This window comes from Antechinus flavipes, chromosome 2 (genome assembly GCF_016432865.1).
Source record: "Antechinus flavipes isolate AdamAnt ecotype Samford, QLD, Australia chromosome 2, AdamAnt_v2, whole genome shotgun sequence".
NCBI lineage: Eukaryota > Metazoa > Chordata > Mammalia > Dasyuromorphia > Dasyuridae > Antechinus > Antechinus flavipes.
This window is the reverse complement of record NC_067399.1, coordinates 531,273,347-531,300,180: the sequence shown is the minus strand read 5'-3', so window position 1 is coordinate 531,300,180 and position 26,834 is coordinate 531,273,347. Positions and strand designations below refer to the sequence as shown.

Below are 26,834 nucleotides of genomic sequence, written 5' to 3'. Positions count from 1 at the left end.
TGACGGTGTTTTGTGCCAGCTATTCTAACTGTTCCACCTTACTAAATCCCTTTACTAAAAAGTATTTAAGTCTATTGGCAGGTTATAAAAGTAGAAATAGCCACCTACAAGATTATCCCCAGAACCTTGAAAACCATCCTAAAGAGACCCAATTTTGGGGTGTGTCAAATTGGAAAAGTAGCCTAAAGGAATGTTATGATAAAAAAAAATTATCCCATTTTTAAAAAACCCATGAATTTTATTAAACTTCAGAATTTCTCAAACAAACTTACATATTTTTCTAAATGAAGAAGAAAAAAAAATCATTCTTGAGTAGGGATTCAGAAGAACAAAGATAAGACATTCTTCCAATATCACAGCTAGGGAAATTAAGATTCATTTTTTCAGAAATAATAGAGAACATTTCTGAGTCTGTATCCTACTATGCCTAAGATTAAGAATTGAAAAAGTGGCTTTTAAAAAACCCAAGACATCTGAAACTTTTACAACCTATCATCTAGAACTCTAGGACCCATCCCATATTCAGCTTATGTCCTCCAGTCAGGAGTGGCTGACTCTGAGGATAAGACCTGGCAGAAGCAGGAACTATGAAAGAGTAAGTACTAGTCTATTGTAGCTATCCATTACCAACTTAATCAAATCTGTAGAATAGAGTTTTTCTCCATTTGTTTGTTATTGTATCTTTCCTGTATATTTTTCTGTAAAGCATAGTTCATTTGTTTTCAAAGAATACCAGTGACATCAACAGTGGTGTCTTGACTTGTGCTTGAATAGGATTTAAATAAAGCAGAGTTGCACAAAGTCATCAATTTTACTCCATACTTCTTGCAATCCAGTGTCAAGACAAAAGTCACGATGACAGGTAATGCAGTGAATAACCTGGACGTCTTTGCCTGACCTGTTCTAAGGGCTTCACAGCACTTGTCCAGCTGTCTTCATGGCCACTGGCACAAATTATTCTCATCTGCTCATTCCACCAGGTGAAGTCTTTACATGCTTGTGGTAGACATCTCCCTATTTCACAAATAGGCTTGGGGCCAGTTGGTTACCCTCAACCTGGGTTAATCCATTTGCTGAAATAGTTTTACCAGGGTGTAGCTGCTGCATGTGCTATAGCTCCTTAGAGCCACAGGTGAGAGTTTGGAAAGTAGTAAGCCCTTAAAGGAAGGGAGGAAAATAAAGAGAACTATCCATTTAAAAAGCAGTAGGCAGCATGAATATATTATCATTAGATTAAAAAATATATTAACAAATTTTTAGTTACTAGGTGGCACAGAGGTGCTAGAGTGTTGAGCGTAGAACCAGGAAGTTTCATCTTTCTGAGATCAAATCCGGCCTAACTTACTAGTCATGTGACCTGGGATAAAACACTTAATCCTGTTTGTCTCAGTTTCCTTATCTGTAAAATGAGTAGGAGAAGAAAATGGCAAACTACTCCAGTGTCTTTGCCAAAACAACTCCAAATGAGGTCATAAAAGAGTTGGGCACTATTGAAACAACTGAACATCATCATCATATCTGAAGATCTATATATAATGGGTATAAAAGTACTATTCATTATAGTGAAGAATCTCTCTCCCCCTCTAAGAAAAATGTAATTTAGATTTTATTCATGTTCTATGAATAAATACTCAAACTTTGAGGAAATTATAGTCTTATCAGTAAGCATACATTTATTCTTCATGATGGATATCCATTAAAGCTCATCTCATTTTCTGCTTCTGTGTTTTTAAACCTTTTTCACATCTTACAAAGGTTTTTTCTTCATTTTGGTAAAGCTGTTCATCATCCATATCTCGAGAACAAAATGTCATTCTAAGAAAACATAAAGCAAATGAAGTGTTAACTTTCAGATATAGATTATTACCATGTTCTATTGTTATATTTACTTTATAAATAACATTTGCAAATATTTTTATAATTTGGGGAAAAAACAAAACCCAAGCCAGTAAAAGCAATGTGTGTATAGACTTTCCTATGATTCCCATTCTACTTCTATGTTGTTCCTTTAGAATCACAAAGGAAAAACTCTAAGCCCACTTTGATATGGTAGCCTTTCAGAATGTGAAGAAAGTTATCATGTTCCTCTGAATCTTTCCTTAAGGCTAAAACATCCTTACATTTGTCAACCACACTTCATGTGACATGGTTTTTAATACTTTTTACTATTCTGGTCAGATTTGTCAATGTCGGTGTAAATTTCCATCAGGCCAGAGATTCTTATGTCTTATATGCAGTACAAAGCATGTTTGTAGCACATAGTTGGTACTCAATCAGTAACTGATTATTTATCCTGTTGTCTATACAGCCCAAAAAAGCTTTTTTTTAAAAAGCAAATGCAAAGCTAAAACCACTAGAGTGTATTAAATATATTTGCTTCCTCAGTTATTCTTCAATTGAATTAACAATGGGAAATGGAACTTGTCCCATCTTTTATCTTAGGGAAGCTTAGCACAATAGAGTGCTTGGCATCATGAAGCCCTGACTGTTTTATCTCAACACATACAGGCTCTAGGCAAGTCACTAAACCTGTATTGATAAGGCCTTGTGATTATCATGAAGAATTACAGTTAGATGAAACTTTACTTGGAAAAAAAATTTGGGGGGTGGGAAAGAAGGAGACTGTGTGAAGGTGAAGGACAGCTCCATCTTTGGGAAAACCATGCCAGGAGGGAACAACCTATGATACTCTAGGAAGGCTGACTGTTCTTTGTTGCCATGACAAGTGGGTAGAAGGGATTCCTTTGGACCCAGTGATCAGACTATAGGAGCTAAGCATATTGTCATTTTCCTCAGGAATCTTTCTTCATGCCTTTAGAGAAATAGGATGCCTTTTTTGGAGCAGAAAACTTCCTCCAGAATATTACCTCACCAAGAGGTTTGTAAGCACTTACAGAGTTCAACATCTTCCTGCAGGGTAAACTCCTTTCTCACCCACCTGTAGTATAATTTACAGCAGGGCTGTTCCAATAGGCACAAATACTATTGGGGTTATCCACATTATAAGATCTGGAAAAAACTTGGGGAGAGATCTTCACAGATTTTGTGTTTGGAATGTTTTGTATTTGGAGTGTGTAGAAGAAGATCCCCTAGCATATTGGACAGACTTTCTGGGGGACGGGAATTATGGGAGGATAGGAATAAGACTTATGTAAGATGAAAAGATATTGATAGGTGTGTTCTGATTCATTTGGAAGAGTACCTACATTAATGAGATCAGAAATTCACTGATATAACTTCTTCTGGACTCAAATTATTGCTCAGAAGTCCTTTCATACTTCTTAGCACAATTCTTCAGAGCATTTATTCTAAACTTCTTTTCTCCTCAGATTCTTAAACAAATGCCATAGATGCTCTCATACTTTTATAGCAGATCACTTTATCTCCTACTTAAAAAAAGATCAAAGACATTTGATGGTATTTCCTTTGATTCTTTAGCTTTTGACCCTTTTGTCCTTGACTGGAATGGCTCCAAAACTGCCTAATTCCATTCCTGTCACTAACTGCCTTTTCCTGTCACTTTTCATTGGTTCCTTTTCTCTGAACTCTAATAATAATGGTATTCTCCATGACATTTTAAAAAAAATTTCTTCTCTCTCGGTGATTTCATCTACTCCACATAGTATCAACTATCACTGTATGTAGAAAATTCTCAAGTTTACATTTGTGGTCATAACTTCTCTGTTGAGCTCCAGACAGACTATTTACTGGACACCTCCACCTGATTATTGCACTGGCTTCTCAAGTTTCAGGTTGTTAAAATAAAACTTATTATTTTTTTTATCCCTATCTAAATTATTCTTCTTTCCTTTTTCTATCTCTCTACTACACCGCCCTTTTTCTAATCTCCAATGGTTATCTTTGACTCATAGGCTCACAGAGTTAGAGCTGGCAGGGACCTTAGAGGTTACTGAATTCAACCCTCCCACTTTACAAATAAAAAAATACAAGTTAAGTGACTTGCTTAGAATGACAAAGCTAACAAATGCCTGAAGTGATATTCAGATCCAGTTCTTCTAGACTCCAGGTCCAGTGCTCTATCCATTAAACCAAGCCACCTCATTCTTCTCTTGCATTCCAGAAAATAATTGTCACTTCCTAATAATTCTCTTCAAGATAGCTTCATAATTTTATTCATGCTTCTAACTATATTCTAATATAAACATTTCTCTGTTTCATCCTCTTAGGAAACCTCAAATTAAAAAAAAAAAGTTCATGGATAATTTTTCTTTATAGTTTTAAGATTATTTTAGTGGGTAGTTGTATCATGCCGGGGACTAGATGCTTCTTCCCCCCACAAAATGAAAGCTATTTTGATATTGAATGATAAAATCATCTTTCATAAGAAGTTAGTTTTCTAATTAGCAATTCACTTACTTTTCCTGTGTTTCTCCTGCTTTAACTCGGATCTGCTTTATCATAAGTTGTGGATGGTGTGGTCCAGAGGCCCAGGGAATTATTGTATGGAAAGTGTCCCACACATTTGCCCACATTGCAGTTTTTTTCCATGTGAAATTGATTATTGTCAGCTTTCCAATATCCAAATCCAGTGTGATGAGAAAAGAGTGGGTTTTATTGCCTGTGATTTCTTCAACCCTGCAAGTATATAAAAGAAAGTCAGGTATAATCAAGTTATTTGTAAACAATATGAACTCTCTAGAAAAAAAATTTTTTTTTTTAATGTTTTACTATCTGACAAGTGCTGCCATTTTATTGCTCTCATTTTGCAAGGCAAGAAATCCCAAGGCTATTTCCTCCGAGGTTCTATGCTTGCAAGTGGACATGGTCAGAATAGCTTAGGTTCCCGGAGCGGTTAACTTGGTGCAAGAGAATATAACAACTTTTCTACTCTGTGCTTTTTAAAAAAATAATAAAATGGTCTGTTTCCCACCATCTTCCATTTTCTATCTTAAGCTGATTTTGGCAAGGGATAGGGAAAACAGGTTACTTTTGTTTTTTTTTGTATTTTTAGTTATGACCTGTGATTTCATTGGTAAAAGGATATCTCCATGTAGAAATTCTTTCCTCTAATACAGATAAATAATTCATCTATTATTTATAGTTTAGAAAGTTGCTTTGGGCACTAAGCAGTTAAGAGATTTGCCCAGGAATCTTAGAGTATTTTGTAAATTGTTTCTAGCTTAACACTTGAAAGGAGAGTTACCAATTCTGGTATCTCTCATTTCTATCCAATGGAAATACATCTCATACTCACAAAGTGATGGGAAGGCTGTGAGTGTCCTGTTTAGTCCCAATTAGAGTCATGGTGAAGGTTGGCTCTATGGGTTTCTCAGTTTGTGTGATGAATTGGATCTTGAACTGATAATGGTAAACTAAAAAGAAAATAATTTTATGGTGAGCATAACACTGGTGGCAGGTATTTAAAACAGTGAATGTAAGATTTGCTTAAGCAGCCCTGCATTTCTGGGGAGAAGAAGCATGAAAGAAGGTGAAATAATGTGATTTGGTGAAAAATAGACTCAGATGACTTGGATTTTCATTTTCCCTTTGATACTTACCACAAATAAGTCACTTCAACCTGGCCTCAATTTTCTCATTTGTATAATGGGATAGACTAATTCCTCTGAGGTCCCCTTTAATTCTGTCTGTTATCTTATGAAGACTCCAATGGAGGTCTTATATAACTTTACAAGGTTAAGAGGGAAACCCTGAAACATATTTTTTATTAATTTAAATCAACATTATGCCCTGATAGAAATGAATTCCAGAATAATGTGTGTGTATGTATGTCAATTTCTCAAATTAGGTTTAAATTGTGAAGCAAAGAGCTAAATATTAGTTTTTACAACATATTCATCAGTGGTAGTGCTAAATTTTCTTTGTTGGATAGTTATTCTTTTACTAGGTGGCACAGTGGATAGAATGCCAGTCCTAGAGACTCATCTTCCTGAGTTCACATTTGGCCTCAGATCTAGCTATGCGACCCAGGGCAAGTCACTTTAGCCTGTTTGCCTTCGTTTTATCATCTGTAGAATAAGCTGGAGAAGGAAATGGCAAACTACTCCTGTATCTTTGCCAAGAAAATTTCAGATGTGGTTAATAAGAGTTGTATACAACTGAAATGACTGATCAATAACAAAAGATTATTTAGTAAAAAAAAAAAAATTAAATGTTAAGTGAATATAAACATAAAACGAAATTAAGAAAACTGAGTAACCTTATACTAGCTAGTAAGCATGCTGTATATTAAAGCATTCCAAGAAAATTTTCAGTTGTGTATTGTTCTTTGTGATTTCATTTTGGGTGTTCTTGACAACAAATTCTTTTAATCCATTTTATTTAGTTTTAAAGTTGTACTCCTTTCCTAGATTTCATTCCAAGAAATTTCTGAACTTGATTTATCTGTTAATTCTGAATTGCTAGTGTCAGGGGATGGATTTGTGAGTGAGGAGTAGGTGAGTAAAAGGTTCAGATTCTTTTCTCCTAGTAACTAATAATAGATTTTCTTGGTTTAACAAGAGTTAGAAATGTGGGATGCAAAGTCCATATACCAAATTAAAGCAGAAATTAAGAAATTCAGAATAGGAACATAGAAGCATATGAAATAGTAGAGCATAGAGAATAACAATACTCTAAAGGTAGGGAGGTCCTAAGGGTCCTAAGAATAGACAGCCTAGTAGACAGGGAAAGCTATAAGAAGGAACAAATATGAAAGGTTTTTGTTTGTTTGTTTTAGCATTTAATGTCCCTTATAACCTGGCCTCAATATATTTTTTCAGGATTATTTTACATCATTCATTTTTTGGAAAGCTATAGTCAAGCCTCAAACTAGCCTTTCTACTGTTCTTAACAAGAAATTCACTTTATCACCTATCTACATACCTTTGCATTACACATCAGAGTACTTTTTACTTGCTTCCAGTTCTTAGTCTCTACTTTCCTTCAATATTCAGCTCAAATGAAGGGATTAAATAAAATCATATCTGAAGTCCCTTCCAGCTCTCTATGAATGAATATAGAACTGTTATCCCTGGCACCCTCTTTCAGTTGGTTGGCGTTTCCATGTATGCTTTCAGTGAAGCCTTTGTGATGATACTAGGCTCATTCAGCCTATACAAAAATGACAAAATAGATAAAGGGCTAGCAGACTAGTGCCAGGAGAAGTTGTTGGCAAATTAATGCTGTCAGATGCACAGCTCATTTCTGGGCAGCTGCAGAAAAGACTCATATTTTGGGAACAGTACAAAACTTGGAAACTTATCCCATAAGGTGGAGTATGCAGCTACCTGAAGGACTTCCATTCCTATCTGAAAGCAAAATGAACAACAAAAATGTGCTGGTTAAAAATAACTTGGCCCTTCTCCAGTCTTCCGGAGACTATTAAGATAAAAAGTACTGGGGGAGACTCCTGTTGGGATCCATCCTGTTACAAATATCTTTTATAGTTCAGAGTCTTTTCTTTCCTGTGTGGAGTTCCAAGGTGGACTAGTGTGCATTTGTCTGGGACTGATTTAGAGAGTGGTCGCTGAGATAGCAATTTTGAGGGTGGCAGCTGCCGATGAAAGTTGACCAAACTTGGTTGATAGTTCTGTGTCTGAGAATATATTCTGTTACCCCAACTTGGATTTCTAGGTTGTTCTCTTGAAGACTACAATGATTATGAAGGTAACCTGGGTGTGACTGAGCACTCCCCATTTACCTAACATGAAGGCACCCTTGAGGGCTCCTAACTTGGAAGCCTTTTTGTCTCCTAACACTTGAGTGAAAGCCGCCTTCATCTTTAATGGTGCAACTGAGCTGGCTGTGCCTTCTTACCCTCCAAAAATTCTGTTTAGCTATTCTTGTATGCTTTGTATAGAAGGCGAAGAAAGTAGTTTGCTCTGATGCTAAATGGAGTAGGACCAAGAGAACATTGTACACAATAATAAGATTATGTGATGATCAACTATGATGGATTTGGCTTTTTTCAATAATGAAGTGATTCAGGCTAATTTCAATAGATTTGTGATGAAGAGAGTCATTGTTGTGCCCTCTTAAATGGTTGATGAGATAAAGGTTTTATATCTTTAGGTTATTGACATTCCTTCTTAATGTTTGACAGGATAAAGGTTTATCCATTTTAGATGTCATTAGAATATCAGTAACCTCCCTCCATTGTGTCATCCTAGGGGCCTCTCCCCCATTAGGTTATCCCCATCCAGATACCTCCCCCATTATGTCATTGTTCTTGTTATCCTATTAAAAAGCTTGCCCTCTGATACTTAAGGGCTGGACTCTTTGAGATGATAGTCTCCTCCAGCCCTGGGACCAAGATCCATTTGGTCCCAGTATATCTCTCCATTTAATAAACTATTAAATTGGTCTCTAACCTCTGTCTTGCTCAGTTTCTCTGGCATTACACCATCTGTATCCAGAAAGAGGATTATGGGGACTGAATGTGGATCATAGCATAGTATTTTCACCTTTTGTTGTTTGTGTGCTTGTTTTTTTCTTTCTCATTTTCCCCCTTTTGATCTGATTTTTCTTGTGCAGCATGATAAATGTGGAAATATGTTTAGAAAAATTGCACATATTTAACTTATATTGGATTACTTACTGTCTAGAGGAGGGGGGAGATGGAGAAGAAGGGTGAAAAATTTAGAACACAAGGTTTTACAAGGAAGAATGTTGAAAACTGTCTTTGCATGTATTTTGAAAAATAAAAAGCTATTAATATGAAAAAAAATTAAGATATTTTCAACATCCCCTTCTATCTCCTCTTGCAAAAGAAAGAAAATAGTTCACTCACAGCATGGATTCCATGCATTTAACTAATGAGAAGGGAAGGACTTACTCCCTCTATTCTTTTTGCTCTGGTTCTAAAAAATGTGCATGAGGATATTTATTTTTGTTCTGTGTTGCTTTCAGTTTCAAGTGCCATAGATAATGCTTTTGGGACTGGGAGACTGAGCCATGGGTATGGGTTGAGAGCCAGGATTGCAGGTGGTCTGGGATGGAAGCCCTGAGAAACTAGAGTATTTGGAACTTGAGGTGATTTTTTTTTTTTTGAACTTGGAAATTGAATTTTCCTATGGAATCATGGAACTAAAGTATAAATCTAACTCTCTTCCCCTTCCTAGAGATTGAGGTTGTACAAGGCAGGAGGAGGAATATGTCATGGATTGGGGCAATAAATTTGTATATTTGTGATTATTTCTTCTAAAGTAAATATTTCTATGTAAAAAAGCTAATTTGACTTAATTGCTAACAGAACTGGGATATAGGATACCACTTGTATACTTCAAGGAATACCATTGTTTGGAGTTGGAAACAATGTAAGAGAACCTAGATTTTCCAATCTCCTTAAGGATATGAGAGAACCCCTGGAAGAGAGATGATATAGAACTGGCTTTAGTGGCTAGTTTTATACTGAAAAACTGAATGGGCTTTTTTCAATTTTTATTTTATAGCTGCATTTGACATTGTAGAACTTCCTTAAAATTTTCTTCTTTGGTTTCTAAGATAGTATTCTATCCTGTTTCTTGTCATTGGTTGTTTCTTTGTTATTTCTTTCACTGGCTTTTCTTCCTCCTCCCATTTCCTAATTACGGGTGTATCCCAGGGGTCATCATTCTTTTTATGACACTTAGAGAGACCAGAGTCCGAATCTGACATCATACCCTAAATAGCTGTGTGTTCCTGGAGCATTTTTCTCCCAGGATTGTTTTGAGGATAAAGTTAAATATTTGTAAAGAGCTTTACAAAGAATAATTTTATATGCATTTGTCTTCCCAATTAGTTAAGTTTCCATGCTGTGCTGGTTGGGGGATTTACTAGGGTGGAAAGAGCACTAGATTTTAAATCAGAGGACTTGTGCTGGAGATAAAAAAAAAATGCAAAAATAGCCTTTGCCCTAAAGGAGTTTACTTCTTTTTTTTCCAAATGCTGAGGCAATTGGGGTTAAGTGACTTGCCCAGGGTCACACAGCTAGGAAGTGTTAGGTTTCTGAGGTCAGATTTGAACTCAGGTCCTCCTGATTTCAGGGCTGGTGCTCTATCCATTGTGTCACCTAGTTGCCTGGACGTTTACATTCTAAAGAAAGAGAAAACATGTACATAAAAAAAGTCTGAATAAGATACATATAGAATATATATTTGTCTTTTTTCCATATTTCCCAGTATACCTAATATAGCATCAGACCTATAACAGGAAATCAACAAATACCTGTTGGCTGAATGATGTTACTAATATGGAAAGGTCATGCCTTCAAATAACCATAATTATTTTACTTATAAATAGTCATGTGGTCAGAAAAAATCTTGTTTTGTTTCCAAAGAACAAAATATATGTAGAAATAACTAAATAGTAACCGTTTCTTTTTTCAGTACTACGGTACTGACCTGGGTAAGTATTGAAAGTGGTTTCCTCTAGTAGTATCCCAGAATTCTCTGTGATAAAAGTGCTTTATAATTCTAAGCAAGCAAAAATATATATTCTTATGCAACCTTGCTGTAACATTCTCTACCCACTGAATGTCTGGTAAGTGTGGATAAATGTTTAATGCTGCTTTGCTGAAGATGTTTTTCTTCCTTTCTTCTGCAACAGCAGGCACAAGAAGATAGAATGAAAACCAAACAATGACTATTCTTGAAAAGCAATTTTTTTTTCCTTTTTTCCTTTTTTTTTTTTTTTTTTTTTTTGTTGAGGTGAAGGCGGGGAGGGAAGAAGAGCTACCAAAATGAAATTATTCCTAAAGGACTGTGGGAAATGAGATGCACATAAATTTCTGTTACATACCATATTGAAAGGAAGTATGTTTATATGTAAAGTATATAAATATACTTTATTTATTAGGCTAAAGAAATGCAGCTATGCCTTATGAGGTATGTTTTTGAAAAAATATGTGCATATTAAATTTTTGTTAGGTCAAGTCCATAGTTGGAATCAGGTACCTCACTATTTAGAGAAACCTAACAATGAATACTTTTATTTTTAGTGTGTGAAAAATCCCTTTACAATGAGAATTACTTATTTTGTAAATTCAGTTTTATATATTTTTTTCCCTTGTTAGTGAGTCATACTTGTGGTAAGTGGATTTTTGTTTTCTGCTCTAAACAGGCTAACTGAAAGAATAAGAAAAAGCATGTCTGTGTGACCTTTGTCATTCCTTTGCCTCACATTACATTTACTAGAGAACTTAAAAAAAATGTGTCAGGATAAATGCTTTTTTTCATCCTAGGAATGAGAACATGATATCCTTCTTAGCTCTAGAGAGGTTATTTCAGGTCCTAAAAATGAAAAAATAAAATGGTACATCAAACCTGGATGAAACAAAAGCATACTTTGTCTGAAACACAGAAGTTAAATTGCTTAAGATTTGGTTCACTTGGGAACTGTCCAGCAACACATGAGACCCTACACAGGTATCTGTGCCCTTTTGCCTGTTTGAGGAAGGCAGAAGTGACAGAGAAGATCAAGTAATTATTTAGAAAGCAGACAAATGTTCTCACAAATGGGTTATGAAAAGAGAATATTTAGTTTCCCTTGGTGTTTCCTCACCTCTGGCAATCTCCCTGAGAATGACTCAGAATCATCAGATAGGGATTTTAGGTTTTGATAAAACTCTCTTTCAGACATTAAAAGGGATCTTTGTTCAGCATATTGAATTCCTCTCATGAAAATGGCAGGCATGAGATCTTATTCCTTGCCTGGAGCTGGCATTTTTTTGAAATAAAGGATACTCATTCTTGGAACTGAAATGCCTCTGGCCACAAAGTGAAATTTTAGATCATGGGAATGAAAGAAGGTAGATTATAATGACCAAAGCATTTCCAGATATTCCAATCTTGGCAAACATCACATGGATCACTAGGTAATCTGTGAGTGACCCAGGTTAGAATTGGTTTAAAACAGGTTTTTATGAAGAAGAAACTAGGTGTGATAGGTAGGAAAGGAGTTTTTTTTTTTTAACTTGCATGATCCAGTTTACAATAATAGCTCACTTACCTAGCATTGAAATGTCATGAGAATGGATAGTTGTAATCTGTGTCTAGAGGAAGGGAAAGCTTTTTTCTTTATCTGTACAGCAACTAAGGGAATGTCCAATGAGACTAATCTGACTGGCATCTTGCCCTGGGTCTTTATGGACTGGTGGCCATACTGGTTTCTTGTTTTCAGGAAAATATGATAGCAAGCCTCTGCTATTAACCAAAGAGAAAAAGCACAAAGAAGCTTTCTTCCAAGCTCTCAAGGCTGGGATGACACAAATATAACCTTGAAGGTCATTTTACAAGAATCCTATCATCTAGAGAGAGATATGGAGATTATACTGGCTCATAAATTTCTCCAATGTCACTGGATTCTCCAGTGTTATTCTCTTTAGTTTCCAGGCATTTTTAGATTGGTCTCCAAATATTTTTCTGGGCCCTTGGGGGACTCTTTCTAAAATTAAAATTTCATTATTTTTATGAGAAACATATAGTGACAAAAAATGGGTTAGTTCAGTATCAGAGAGCCACGTTGCAATGGAAAAGACACTGAATTTGGAATTAGAGGACTTGAGTTCAGATCTCAGTTTAGTCATTAACTCTCTTTGTGATCTGAGGCAAGTCATATAACCTCACAGTCCCTCAGTTTTGTCATCTTAGAAGAGGCATTAGGCTAGATTGAGATCCCTTCCAACTCTTGCCCTATAATCCTATTATGTAGGATTAATATGAGGCCTTCTCAGAGAACTGATCCCTGCCATAGTTTGGGCTACAGTTCCAGGAAAAAACCAGTTGTCTGTATCCTTGCTTAATCTACAAACAAATTTATAATCTATCGTACCCCTATTGTATCCTGAGGATGAAATAAATTCCCGTGATAGACTATGAACCAAGATGAGGTAAAAATTGTTTTAAGGTATAAAAACCATTCTCTGTGGCCTGTCCTTTGCCTCACTCCATTAGGCTATGCTAATGGAGATGATGCCCTTTTTCTACAGAAATTGAATAAACTGCTTTCTGCTCTAGCTCTGAAAAACAGTTATTTAAATTATTTTGTGTTAGTGATCATTGTCCCACACAGTTTTCTGGGGGCTGGTCTGGGATTGTGCTCTCTCACTGGCGACTCTGTCATTCCCAAAGGCAGGCGTCTGGGGAGCAGTCCTCATAGTCTTTGGACTTGATGGGGGAGATCCCACTGTGGGAAAAGTAAGAGCCCCAAAGAGATGGATTCGGCAGAGCAGAAACCAGAAGAAACTCTGACAGACTAAAAGAGGAAACCTGGCTGGTGGTGGGAGGAACAGTCATGCAAGTAAATATATGTAGCCTGGGGTAAAAGCTGAAAAGGGAGCCCTGAAAGGGACAGTGCCTATCTAGCAAACCTAGTTGAACAGAGGCCCTAGGATTATTAGAGATAGTGATCTAGTAAAAAAGGCAGCACTTTGAAAGCCCCTCCAGGTGATTGAGGGAAGGGAATGACCCCTCTATAATAAGCATACAGTAATAAATAGGAACATGAACCTAAGAAGCAAATTGAAAATTGGGATGAGTTCCCTAGGTGTAAGCTAGGAGGAGGTACTATTTGGCCAAGTATAGATCCTCTGAGCACTAGGTATGTCAACGTTAAATTCATATGGAAAAAGCAGAATGTGTGAGTGTGTTTTGTCTTTAATGTTTTTCTCAGCCAGCTGAATTACAAAGTAAAAGAAATGGCCATTTGGGGATTTAAGAATGCTTGTGCACCTTGATGAAAAATATTCTGAATTTTTCTTAAGCTTTCAAGCTTCTCTTCCTAGAAGGGAATAGGAATGACCAAGATTTGCTGTGTGTACACTTATATCCAGTCCAGCCTCTCCAAAGAATGATAGGCTCCCTCAAAACCTCCATACTTTAGAGTCAACCTCAGTTTCTGTCTAGATGAGTCTCTATGTTCCCAATCTCCAGAATCCCAACTTCTCAGGGGACTTTGGTATGGTCTTTCTCCATGTGGCTTTGGGACAGTAGTTCACATAGGGAAGAGTATAAAATTTAGGTGGGGGATAGGAGCCATACTCATTTTGCTTCCTAGGATCAGTGTCTCCATCTCAGATTTCAAATAATTTACTGCCATTTCAGAGATTTGGGCAATCTAGGAGAATGGAGTTTTTGAGGGGGAAGAGGAGTTTTCTCCCAAAAATGTGACCTAAATTACTGTGGGTTTAAATTTAAATGGTATATGATAGAATTACTTTCAATTGATGCATTTGGGGAAAAGATTTTAGAAATATGTGTGCATTCATATTGTAGTATTGCTACTAGAAGTTTAAATCTGTATTTGATTTGATTTTAAGTTAAAAAAAATTATTATTAAAACAAAATGCTCTGGTAACTTATTTAAAGAGGTCACATGTTTGTATCTCCTAAATAGATAAACTATGTTGCTTTCTAAATTGTATATTGAGTAATTTGTAAAAAATTCTGAGCAATGCTTTAAAATTAGTCAGCTCTGCTAGACATATATATAGGTTTTATGAAATTTGGTCCATTATTTATTTAGATATTAAAAAAAAAGATGGTTTTAAAAATAAGGAACAAGAAAGATTGATTTGCAAAAGCAATTGATAATCCAAATGGAACATCCAGTTAGAATCTCACAAACTAAAATATTGATTTTTAAAATATTTTTTTCCTTAATTTTTCTGTATGTTAAAATTGGAAACTTGATTGTAAATTATATGAATTTCTATGTTTTGTCTATTTGGCTATCACTTATAAAAATTGTGAAATTGTTAATTAAGTTATTTGGGGTTATTGTCATAATATTGAAACCTAAAATTGTTAAGGATTACTGATGTGATAGGTTGTTGCAGAGAGGAGTAGGATGTTTTGACTGGCACCAAAAGATGTGTTTCTGGACCCAAAATGGAGGATAGAATAAACACCAGGAATAGTAAATATGAAGTAGAGTGGAAGGACATAGAAAGGGGTTTTAATAATTAATGGTGGAAAGAGTTTCTAGTTAACTGCAAATTCTCTGAAAGTGATTATTTCAAAACCCATTCAGCAAATTATCTAATATTTATTAAGTGCATCATAGTCTCATTGCTTAATGAATATGATCTATAGTTTCTTGCTCTTGACACATGGGATAGATAGTTTAGGATTTTAAACCTGATTAGTGAAACTTGCTTTTGAGATGAAATCTCTTGGTATTGCAACTGTCATTGTTTTGAGTTTTGAATTTAGGAATGATTATCTGCTGAATTATTAAGTTAGTAATCCACCATTTGAGAGCTGAATTGACAAAAGTGGGATTGGTACTACATGATTGGTTGTCAAACTGTGCCCTCAGATTGAGGACCTGAAGGATCAGTTTTGATGTTGTTATAATCATGCTCCTGCTTTTTCTTCTTTTAGCAGATTTCTATAATCAGTGTAAGTGGTCAGTAGAAGCCATGCAAGATCAAGTATTTTGCTGTTTTCAATCTAAAAATATGTAGTCATTATTTCTTATAATTAAATAAATTAGTATTTGGCCTGATCATCTGTCTGTTGCTAGATGTATGTGTTTGTATGAAGTAAAGTATTTAAAGAACTTTATGTAAATATAAAAACAATTGATATAACTGTCTCTGAGATCTTTATTTTATTGATTATTGAAAGTAAAGCTGAAATCTTTCATATGGTTTAGAGAAGAGGATTTTAGTGTATTGAAATTTTCTTAGAGGGATGTAACTTATGGAATGTCTTGTTACATCGGTGGAAAAATTTATAGAAATCAGAGTGGTTTTTAAACACCTTCAGGACAGCTTCTAATCCCAGAGCCAAGCCAGTGGAACTTCTTAAAGCATACAACAAGCTACAACGGCTCTTGTGAAATCTATTTTCACTGGTCTCAGACAAGGAGCCCAAGTGACCCCTGAAAGTGCTATTGAACCCCCTTCTCTTGAAACCTGTTCAGGGTTATAGGGATACTTGTCTAAAAACATCTCATACACACACACACACTCACACACACACACACACACACACAGGCAGAGGTTTTACACATATGCCTCATGCAGAAGTCTGGGTTAATCTCCATCACTATCCTGCTTTTGATAGATAAATGAGGCCTGTTAATGAAGAATTTTGTGAATACCTTTGTTATTCTAATAGGACTCTCCTTTTCTGAAAATTGTTTTTGGGGTATAATGTAGTCTCTAAAAAAAGAGATGATACCTAACTATTTACAGACTCTTCAGGGAAAAATAAAAGCACACCTCCCAAGAATAAGTGTTCTGCTCTTTGTACTTGTGCTCTCTCTAGTTCTTGTAGGTTTTTTTTCTCCTAGACTTTAAGCAATTCACCTTCAAGTGACCAGCACTAGACACCTATATTGATCAGCTTCAGGGGTCTGACTCAACTTACTGGATCTTCAATTAGCTCAAGCCCCTTTGAATGGGACCCTGTAAGAGAATCAGATCAACATCTGTTCTCAGCAGGAAGTAATTTCAGAAGATGAAGTCATCATCTCATACCCTAAAAGACTTTGGGCCTAATTTGTTTGGGAAAGAACTAGAACTGGTTGGTGAATGGACCCTAAACTATCCAGTGTCTAAGTGGGCTCCCTGTAAGGAGGCGGGAGGTTAATGCTATCTCCCCTGCTGCAGTAGTATCTGGAGCTTAAATTGGGGACATTGGATTAAGGTTTGGGTTAATATTACAGGGAAAGGATATAGCATAAATAATTCAGTTTGATGCTTGTCAAATTGTAGAATTGTAGAGCCTTGTAACTAGCCTTGACAAGTAGGTACAATTGTGTCCTAATAGAGAAAAAGGTTTTTATGGAATTGCCTGTCCTATTTGGAATAATATTTGGTTTGCTGTAAGGGCTAGACATTTAGAAAATGCAGATCAAAGAGTAAGTTGGTTATACATGTAATAGGTATTGATCTCTTAGGAAGATTTGAAATCAAATTAAGGACTTAAGGCAAGTGATAGACACCAATGCCTGAGGAGAATTGGTAAAGTACTCTGTATAAAAGTCTGAACAAAAAGCAATTTTTAGGTCTGTGCTACATGTCCAGATATTGCCATTCCCTTTATGTATGGAAAAACATGAGAGTGAATTCCTTCTGTTCCCAAAATAACATTTCTGAGAGAATTGCAATGCTTTAATACTAGTTTTTTTTTACCTCTGGAGATTAATCAGCTTTCCTCTCATGGCAGGGTGAAAGGTTCCAAAATCTAGGGACTGTGCTGGCATGTACCCGAGTCTGGAATGTAACAGAGAAGCTCTAACAATTTCTCAGATGAGCAGTGCCCAAGCAAATCTTGGGTGGAAGTAGCGCTCTCAAACCTGCTTTGCCTGTGAACTGAGTAGGCACCTGTGTGCCCATCCAGTTGGCTATTCCTTTTACCTTAGCATTCAATGAAGTAAGAAAGACTGAATCAGGAAGAATTGAGTCAAGAATAGTAACTGATGAATTCAAGACTAGAACTCTGATTCTGGATTTAGGTCATTCCTAGTCTGATGCGTAACTATTATTGTATAAATCACACCAGAGAAACGGTGAAGGGAATAAAAGAATAGTTAGATGCTACTAATGGAATGGCATGGGAAAATAAAATGACTCCAGAAAGGATATCGGCAGGAAGAGGAGGAACATGCATTATAATTGGAAATTTATATTTCTCGTACAACCCTATCAGAAGAATTAGAGAATTCAGGGATTAATTATCTATCTCACATAAGGAGATCTGTACAGGGGCTAATAGACTTTTATGAGATGGGATGTAAAAAAAATTATTAGCCAAATGTGAGGGGTAGAAAAGGATATGAAAACCAAATTAAAAAGAAAAAAGTGGGATTGTGAAGACTGGATGGGCATTTGTTTTTTTTTTTTTTTTTTTTTTTTTTTGCAGTTACAAAAATTAAATTGGAGAAATGAAACTTAAATTAGAAAACGGAAACTCACAAGAACATCAAAAGAATAATCAAGAGTAGAGTTTATTTTCTCCCAAAAGAATGTTAGCTCTTTGGAGCAGGGACTGGCTATGTAATGAAAGGTGGAGATTGATGTCTTGTAACTTCTATAACATTCATTTAATGGGGAATCAGAGGTAGAAGCCCATAAGTCAGGAAGATAGGGGAAGTCCTGAAGGTGTGATATATAGAGAAGTTGAAAAATTGAGTAGGGGTTGATATGAGAAGTCCTTCAATGGTCAAAAAGAGGAGGGATTATGCGGGATCAATTTGAGGCTTTCTCAGAGAACCCTGCCATAGTTTGGGGCTACAGTTCTAAGAAAAATCCCCCTTGCTTGTACTCTTACTTAATCTTGCACAAACTACTTTGTAATCTATAGTCCCCTAGTTCTTGTACCCTGAGGGTGGAGTGGATTCCTATGATGGACTCTGAGCCCTGATAAATTGGGAACAGCTGGGGCCTAAGATGGAGTAAAAATTGTTTTAAGGCCTATGCTAATGGAGGTGACACCCTTTTTCTGCAGAAATTGAATAAATTGCTTTCTGCTCAGGCTTTGAGAAATGTCTCTTTGAATTATTTTGGGTTAGTGGTCCCTGTCTGCCTCAAGAGACAATGGGAAAGAATTCTGGATATGGATTCAAGAAGATTGACCTGGATTCCAAGCCTATCTCTTTGTGCTTCATATCTCTATGAGGATAGGCAAGTTTTAAACTTTTCTATGCTTCAGTTTCTTCATCTGTTAAATGTATATCATTCCACCTCATAGCTTTGAGTATGAGCTTCAAATGGAATGATGTAGATAAATATTTTAAAGACCTTAAAGTGTTCTCAAAATGCCAATTGTTGCTATTTTTTTTTTTTAATCATAGGAGGGGAAAACCAAAACGATGAGCTTGGAGACCCACTGAAGTATCAGAGAAGTATTATTTCCAAGACCTCTGAATGGAAGCTGTGTAATCACTTGTCAGGAATGATATGGCTGTTGTTACTGAGTTGTTTTAGTCATATCTGACTCTTTATGACACCATTTGGGATTTTCTTGGCAGCGAGTCTGGAATGGTTTGCCATTTCCTTGTCCAGATCATTTTATAGATGAGGAAACTGAAGCAAACAGGATTAAGTGACTTGCTCAAGGTCTCAAAGCTAATAAGTGTCTGAGACCATATTGAAATTCAGGAAGATGAGCTTTTCTGATTGCAAATCCAGTGCTCTACCCACTGTGCCACCTTACTGATGATATGGAGAGGATCTCTTTTCAATCATAGGATGGAACAGACAATTAGGTCCCTTTAGGATAAGTAACCCATAATAGGACATGCCATAGTTCTGTTCTAAAAAACATCCTAGTCCATCCCTCCACTTCCATCATCCTGCTATGTAGAACCCCCTAATCCTGAAATTGGGTAAAAGGGTTATTGTACCAGATCAATCTGGAAACTGAAACAAAGACCATGACCAATCAAATTTTTGCCCCAATCCCTACCCTATTCCTCACTCCCTAAAACCAAATAAACCGTGTATACTGTTCATTTGGAAAAATGCTGCCTCTTTGGAAGTGGTGATGGGGGAAAAAGGGGTTCTTCAATCATCCTGATCCATGTCTTTCCATTGGACTCAGCTCCAAAGGAGAGAATATGACCGCATAGCCCTACCTCACTTCAATCTAATTTATTTGCATGTCATTAACTCTCTTCTTTGAGGTCATAGTCCTTTTTGAGAACAAAGGACAAACAACAACTCCTGGGATAGATTGACAGTCCCATAACAGATAAATAACCCTAGTTCCAAAGATGTCTTGGGAGAGCTAGTAGAATAATGTTGCTACCTCATCCAGAACAATCCATTCCTTGTATGAAAGCATCTAAAAAGTTAAAAGCTCTTAACTTATGTGCCCTCTTGAAAGCATCCAAATGCAATCCTTTTCAAGCAGCCATTACCCTGAGAAGTGGGCTTGAACATTTGCAAAAGTTCCCAAGTCAGTGAAAAATGAAGTGGGCAGTAATCAACAAAGCTGCTTTGTTTTATTTAACTATTAATTTTCCTTGTTCTTTGTTGTTGCTGCTTCTGTTGCACATTTACCAGTGGACTAAACATGAGACATCTAGTTGAAGAAAAGAATTTCTCTGATTGTCCTTGGTAATTTTCCTTTCTTAGAATAGTAGAATGAGGAATCACCACTTGTAAAACTATCACAAGAAACTATCGAGTTCTAGCTTGATTACCAAACTGATTCATTAAGATGTATGTGACTACTTGAACTTTCTTTTGGTATGTGTATATTTTACATACATACATATATATATATATGATATGCACTTGTGAAGAATGTACATGTTATAATCAACACAAAACTAAACAGAATTGTATTACCTTGGCATTACTGCTATGGTTGAGGATATTAGTTATTTTGCTTTTGATTGAAAGCTACATTTTGTAGATTATGGAATTTAACAATCAGGTGCTTCTATATATTTAGACCCTTAGTTATTGTACAAGTTGAGGTAACTTTTCTTTGCTGTGATAGTCTTTTTAACCATTGCCCTTTATAGAATCTCAGATTGTTAAAAGTAGAAAATATCTGCATCCAGAAAAAGAACTAAGGCTATTGAATGTAAATCAACACATGCTATATTCACTTTTTTTTTCTTTTTAAAAAATTTCTTTCATGTTTCTTTTTCTTTTATTCTGATCAGCATAGACTACAGTGGGACTCACTTCCTTTTTCCTGTTGGCTATGTTTCTATTTAAGGCAAGCTAAATTAACTTTAGCCTTGTTGACCACCATAATATGTTGTTGACTTATGATGTATTTGCAATCCACTAATTTTCCTAGAACTTTTCTAAGGAAAATGTTGTCTACCTGATACCCCCTCCATTTTGTACTTGTGAAGCTGATTCAGTCTTATAAACAGACATTTAGAAATCAGTCTAAGAAGGTTAATATGTTTCATTTCAGAAAGACAAAAGCAGAGGAAGGCAAGATTTTATGAAGCTCCAAGTTTGGAAAGGACAGAGATAGAAGACAACCCTGACTAAATACCACCTGTCTCCTGAGCACTTGTCCCTAAATATGCCATTGAAGATTTCTCTATTTACCAACAGGAAGTATATTTAACTCATAAACCTGCCTTGGATGGAGAATTCTGATGCATGCATCTAATTTCATGCTTATGAAATTACTTTTCCTGATGTGGAAAATTCTGGTCATGCCTTAATACACTTTGTAAAGACACTCAGTAAAAGGGAGATAGTATTTTATAGTGTAAAGAGCTCTAGTCTTGGAGTCAGAAAATATGAGTGACATTCCAGATATACCACTTATTACTTCTATGATATCATTAATTCATTTACCCTTCTTAACCTTCTGTTTTCTCATCTGTAAAATGAACTACCTCAGAGCATTATGGAAAAAGCACTTTACAGTAGGAAGAGAGAAAGCATACAAGCATTTCTTAAGGGCCAGCTACATTCCAGGATACTAAGCATTTTACAATTATTGGTCCTGTGTGCTATTGTTATGTCTGTTTTACAACTGAGAAAACTGAAGCAAATTGATTATTAAATGACTTATCTAGGGTTACACACCTAGTGAGTATTTTAGAAGCTGGATTTGAATTCAAATATTCCTTACTCTGGACAGAGATCTCTGTCCATTGTATTACCCAGCTACTTCTGGCATAGTGGTTTCTAGCTGTAATCCCTGCTACTGTCGAGACTAAGGTTGGCACTTCATTTGGACTCTGGAATTCTAAACTGTAGTTTAGATGAGCTAAGCTAATCAGGTGTCCATGCTAAGTTTGGCACAGGTATAGTGAGACCCAAGAATGAGAGGTTACCAGGTTGCCAACACAGTAGGCAGGTCAAAGTTTTTGTCTCAGTGAATAGTGAAATCAGTTCATGACTAGCCACTGCACTTTTGGCCTGAGCAAGAGAGAAAATCGGTCTCAAAAAAAGTGCTTTGTAAAACTTAAACATGAGATGTAAATGTGAGGAATTACTATTACCTATTAATAGGATGTCTATTCCTAAGTTAGACTGAAATCAATTAGACATTTAAAGATAGGTAATAGTTTTCATTCCATACTTTCTTCCTGCCCTCTGATAGTTCAGTTTTAAAAGATTTCTCACTGGTATTACAGGCTCTATCCTGAGGCATTTTGGAGGCAGCCAACTATTCTAAATGATATAAGTTTCTTGGATTCAGGTAAGAATGTGGAAAATTATAATTTCTCCTTCATTCCTTCACTTTCTTTGAATGAAAACAAGAGCTCTTGGATGTGGAAAAAAAATGTTGGAATTGTATTGGGTTACATCTTTGCCTAGAAATTGAAAGCTTAAATTGGGTTCTTAAAGAAGTAAGATGCTTTTGCCTAGAAAAGTACCTCTCAAGGGACCTTTTAAAGGACATTTAAAATGGGTGTAACTGCGAATGGATGGGGATGAACTAGTGAATTTGAAGTTAGAAAGGGAAAGAATTTAATTATGATGACTTTGGAAAGTGATGGTCAAAAATTAAAAAAAGAAAGTGATGGCCAAGAATTATAAACCTGGTTGGAGATATGAGATTTGTATACTTCAGGAGACAGGGGAAGTGAATTCTCTTCTGTGTACAAAATTCCTCACAGAACCTGAAGCAGGTGCTTTATCATCAATGCTAACTGATGATGAAACATTGCAGGGGATCAGTGGCGTTTCTTACAGATTGTGACTAAGAATTTCAAGAAGAAACAATTATAGTTAATTCAGTCTTGTAAGTAGTCCCTTACACAATTACTATGGAAAAAATAATGATATATGTAGACAAGTAGTAAGGAATACTAATTTCACTTATTTTGTTTCCTGAGTATCTACTTAGAGTGGATGGATTGATAATTAAAATGATGTTACAAATGTAGACTATAAATTTTCCACACTTGTTTGCTAAGTTGATTCTGAGGCAGAAAAACATTTTTTTTAAAGGCCTGTAGATTGGAATCCCTTCACAGTTTTTCATCTCATCTGACTTTTGTTCATCTTTTTCTGTAGGGAAAGGAGGATATTTCTAGAATCTTAGAGATTTTTCTTTGATTCCTTTAACATTTTTATGGTTTACCTTCTGATAGTTTTTTTGGTCAGACACATCCTCAGTGACCTTTTTTTTCACGATTTCTTTACATGTAGCCTGTTGTTAATAATATGCCACAGCTTACTTATACCTATCACGGAGCTTTCCTTTGTCTTTTGGGCCACTTGCAATTTTAACTCTTCTGTAATTATTTTGTTCCAAAATTCACAGTGCTACCCCATTGCTGGGGGAATAACTGTCAAAAACATGGACTTTAAGAATCAGTCATTATTTATTAAGTGTTCTAAGTGCTAGAGATAGAAAAAAGGCAAAAAATTCTTGCTTTCAAAGAGCTTACAAAAAAGCCCCCATGGATACCCCCATATCACACCCCTTTGAGGAAGTGAGAGATCCACAGGTGTAGTATACTGTACAAATTTTTAGACATTGTTAATATATTGATTAAATTTGCTGATTTTTAAAAAAATATCATTTGTTGTATGATATAGCTCTCTGGGAGAGACATTGGAGAAAACTCAGTGATGTAAAAGATCCCAAAATATTTCAATAAAAATGATTTATTATTGTACTGTTATTTTTAGGATTTATAAAAAAAAATGTCTCACAGTGGAGATTACCAATAAGGACTTTTTAATGTATTAGTTACAAAAGTTATTTATTAAAAATTTATACTTTTTTATTTTGGGGGAGAGGGCAAAATGGATGAATCCCAATAATTTCTCTCTTCATAAAGAACATTCTATAAGCAGTTAGGTAGTGATGTGAATTGAGGGCTGAACCTGGAGTCAAAAAGACCTGAGTTCAGTTCCATCTCCAGACAATTACTAGCTCTATAACCCTGTGTTATTCTATTTGCTTCAGTTTCTTCATCTAAGAAATGGGGATAATAGCATATATTCTATAAGATTATTGTGAGAATAAAATGAATGGCAAATTTAATGCACTCTGCAAACTTTAAAACACGGTACAAATGTTAATTAAATAATACTTTCTCCTAATAAAATAATAGTTTAATAAAAGCACCTAGAGTAAATGCAACTGATGTCACATTGCACTTTTATAATTTACTAATAATGACAGAAAGTAAAGATGTGCGTTTTAATTTTAATAGTCTGATACCAACATTGTTCATCATATTTGACTTGTGTTTTATTGTTTTTTCTTATTAGCTTTATTTACATTGTTTTACACATGTACACTGAGTATTATTTCATATAAGATTTTCTATGTTTATCAGTATGGTTTATATTTATTGTTCTTTTTAGACCAATAATGTTCTATCTCCTTATATTAAAATTTGTTCAGCATTCTCTATTCATTGGGAATATGGTTTTTAAATTTTTTAAAAAGACTTTTGGGTGCATCATATACCAGTAAACCACTTAAATTACTGCAGTTTCCCCCAAATTCCAATCTAATGTCTTTCTTTTAAATTCTGGTTATAGCTTATTATTTGTGTATTGTAACTGTCCAACATAAATATTCAGATAATGTCCTAGATAAATGGACAAACTAGTGAGTGTCAATGCTGATAACTTTTGACACTTTATATATCTTTGAAAGTAAGGGATAAGATTTGGGTTTTTTTTCCCAACCTCAAGTTACAATCTGGGTAATTTGTGTTTTTCATTCATTTTGTTTTTCCATGTAGCTGTCTAGATTTTCTTTTGTACGGCATTGGATCTCATTGAGGAAGTTCTTTAGCATTCTAGTGCTTTGTGCTGCAAACATCATTCATGATTAGAAACATGTTTACTCCCTTACTATCAATAGGGAATCCTTTTGTCTGGACTTGCACAAAATTCTCCATAACAATGGCAAATACCTTAGACATCCAAATAGTCCTACTGGGTTTTTTTTTTGCCTTTTTTAATATTGAAACTCAAGGCTGCATTGAACTATCAAACTTATCATAATTAGTTTTTGTGGTTTTAAGTGTTATAGGATCTTGTATGATTTATCAAGGCAGAAAACACCAAGTTTAAGGAGAAACTTTATTGCTACATTTGTTTATAACTGAATCAGATAATATTTTTGAAATTAATAGAGAATATAGTGAGATTTTATATTGTTTATATTTATCAGTCTGGTATGTGAAATATTGTCTACAATATGCCTATTTCCTTCTTTTTTTCATTGGAAACACACTTGATGTATGGTATTTTATCAATATTTTGTGGTGATGAGAAAGAACAGATGTATGGGTTCAATAGCTACAAGTTTTGTTTTTTTTTTTTTGGTAAAAATTACTATTTATGATTTTTCCATTTTTTGAAAATCTCTTCTAGTTTGACATATTTTGAAAATCAATGATTTTTCCTTCAATAAAAATTTGTCTGTATGTAATTCAGATCTAGCTACCTTTACCAGCTTCATTTTCTTAAGTACCATTGCTACTTTCTTAGAAAGGTAAATGGTTGATCCTAAATGTGGTAGTACCATTCTTGCTGCCTGTAAAATAGATGGCTATAGAAACAACAACACATCTGTCCCATTTCATATCTATTTGTTCTACTCATTCCAGTGTTTCCTATAGATACTCTTAGAATAATTTAACTTTCGTGAATATTATGCCAAGTTCTCTGTGAGTTCATTTTCCTCTTGACTGAGTTTTGTTATTTTGTGAGGTGAACTATTTATAATTTCCTGTATTGCTTTCCCATAGGTTTTATGAATAGGCATTTGCTGGTGATCTTCACTGTCTTGTTTTTCTATTTGGCAAGTATTTTCTGGCTGAGGTAGTACTAGCTTTCTAGTTACTTGGCTATGGCATTCAATAATATTTCTATGAAATGGTGATGAAATCAAAATCTTTACTTTTGTTATTCATGGAGCAGATGATTTATATTCAGGTAGATCATGCTGGAGCTGCTATTGTCACAAAGGGTCTTCTTATTTTTATCCTCCTAATCTGATTTTTCTTTTTGACATTTGTTTTAAACAATGACTGATGATTCTGAAAATCCAGATATCACTGATTTAATTATAAAAATATTAATTAGTGCTGGTCATGTCAGTACTCTATAATTCTCTTCTTTTGAAAAAAACTTTTCATGTACAGTATATGGTTACAAGCTTTTTTTTTTTTCATTTCTTCACTCCATACTGTATTCTTCAATGTCATTTTGACAATCTTCTCCTGTGCTCATCTTTGCATTGAAATTACCAAGTATAAGTAAATTAAGCCTTAAATTGAGACAAGGATTGAAGTGATTAGAGAAACACAAGAAGAATCAATGTTAGTGGCAAGAGGAGTAGCAATGTAGGTAATTATAATGAGGGAAAGGGCCTTCCTTGCTAGTAATAAATTCCTATTTAAAAGATAGAGCATTTCTGATTCTGTTACAAGGTAGAAAGAAAGTGCTAATTGCTAATCAAGGCAGTTGATCATTATATCTGGGGGAGAAAGTAAGAAGCCTGACATAAATAATTTTAGTTTCACTCAAGAGTTCCCTCTCATTCAGCCTTTAGTGCAGTAAATAGACATGGCACCCAGGAAGACTGCTGCTCTGCAGGTTAGACAAGGGAACTACCAATAGGAATCAGAGAAATCCAAGGTTCTCAATTCCAGGGAGTACAGAAAGCAAAGGGGGTTTTGTAACAGCTGGAAGAGAGTGTGCATTGTTTCTGTTTCTTCTGATAGCAATTATTTATTTACAAAGTGTAAGCTAGTTTCTGTCTTAGAGGAAACAAAAAGGATGAATGTATCTCTTATCTGCTTATTGTAGGGGAGAATAAAAAGTCTTCCTTTAAAATATGTGAAATCTTTAAGAAGGCAAAGAAGAAAAGGGAACTAAGGAGATAGAGGGTCAGAAGTTTGGAGAATAGAAAAATGTGGTACAGAGAAAGAGAGGAAGAAGGACTACTGAACATTTCAAGCTTTGAAATTGGAATAAA

At 35.2% G+C, this 26,834-nt stretch overlaps 1 protein-coding gene across 1 annotated transcript in view; it reads right to left on the bottom strand.

Annotated features, from left to right (window-relative positions):
• Nucleotides 1-217: 217 nt before the first annotated feature.
• Nucleotides 218-26,834, bottom strand: part of LIPC (lipase C, hepatic type) — a 223,060-nt gene continuing 196,443 nt past the window's right edge. Inside the window, exons 7-9 of the mRNA XM_051980732.1 lie at nucleotides 5,216-5,333; nucleotides 4,378-4,596; nucleotides 218-1,815 (exon numbers count right to left, since the gene is read on the bottom strand). Of these exons, the coding sequence (XP_051836692.1) occupies nucleotides 1,704-1,815; nucleotides 4,378-4,596; nucleotides 5,216-5,333 (449 nt within the window). The 3' untranslated portion in view covers nucleotides 218-1,703. The remainder of the gene's footprint in view (nucleotides 1,816-4,377; nucleotides 4,597-5,215; nucleotides 5,334-26,834) is intronic.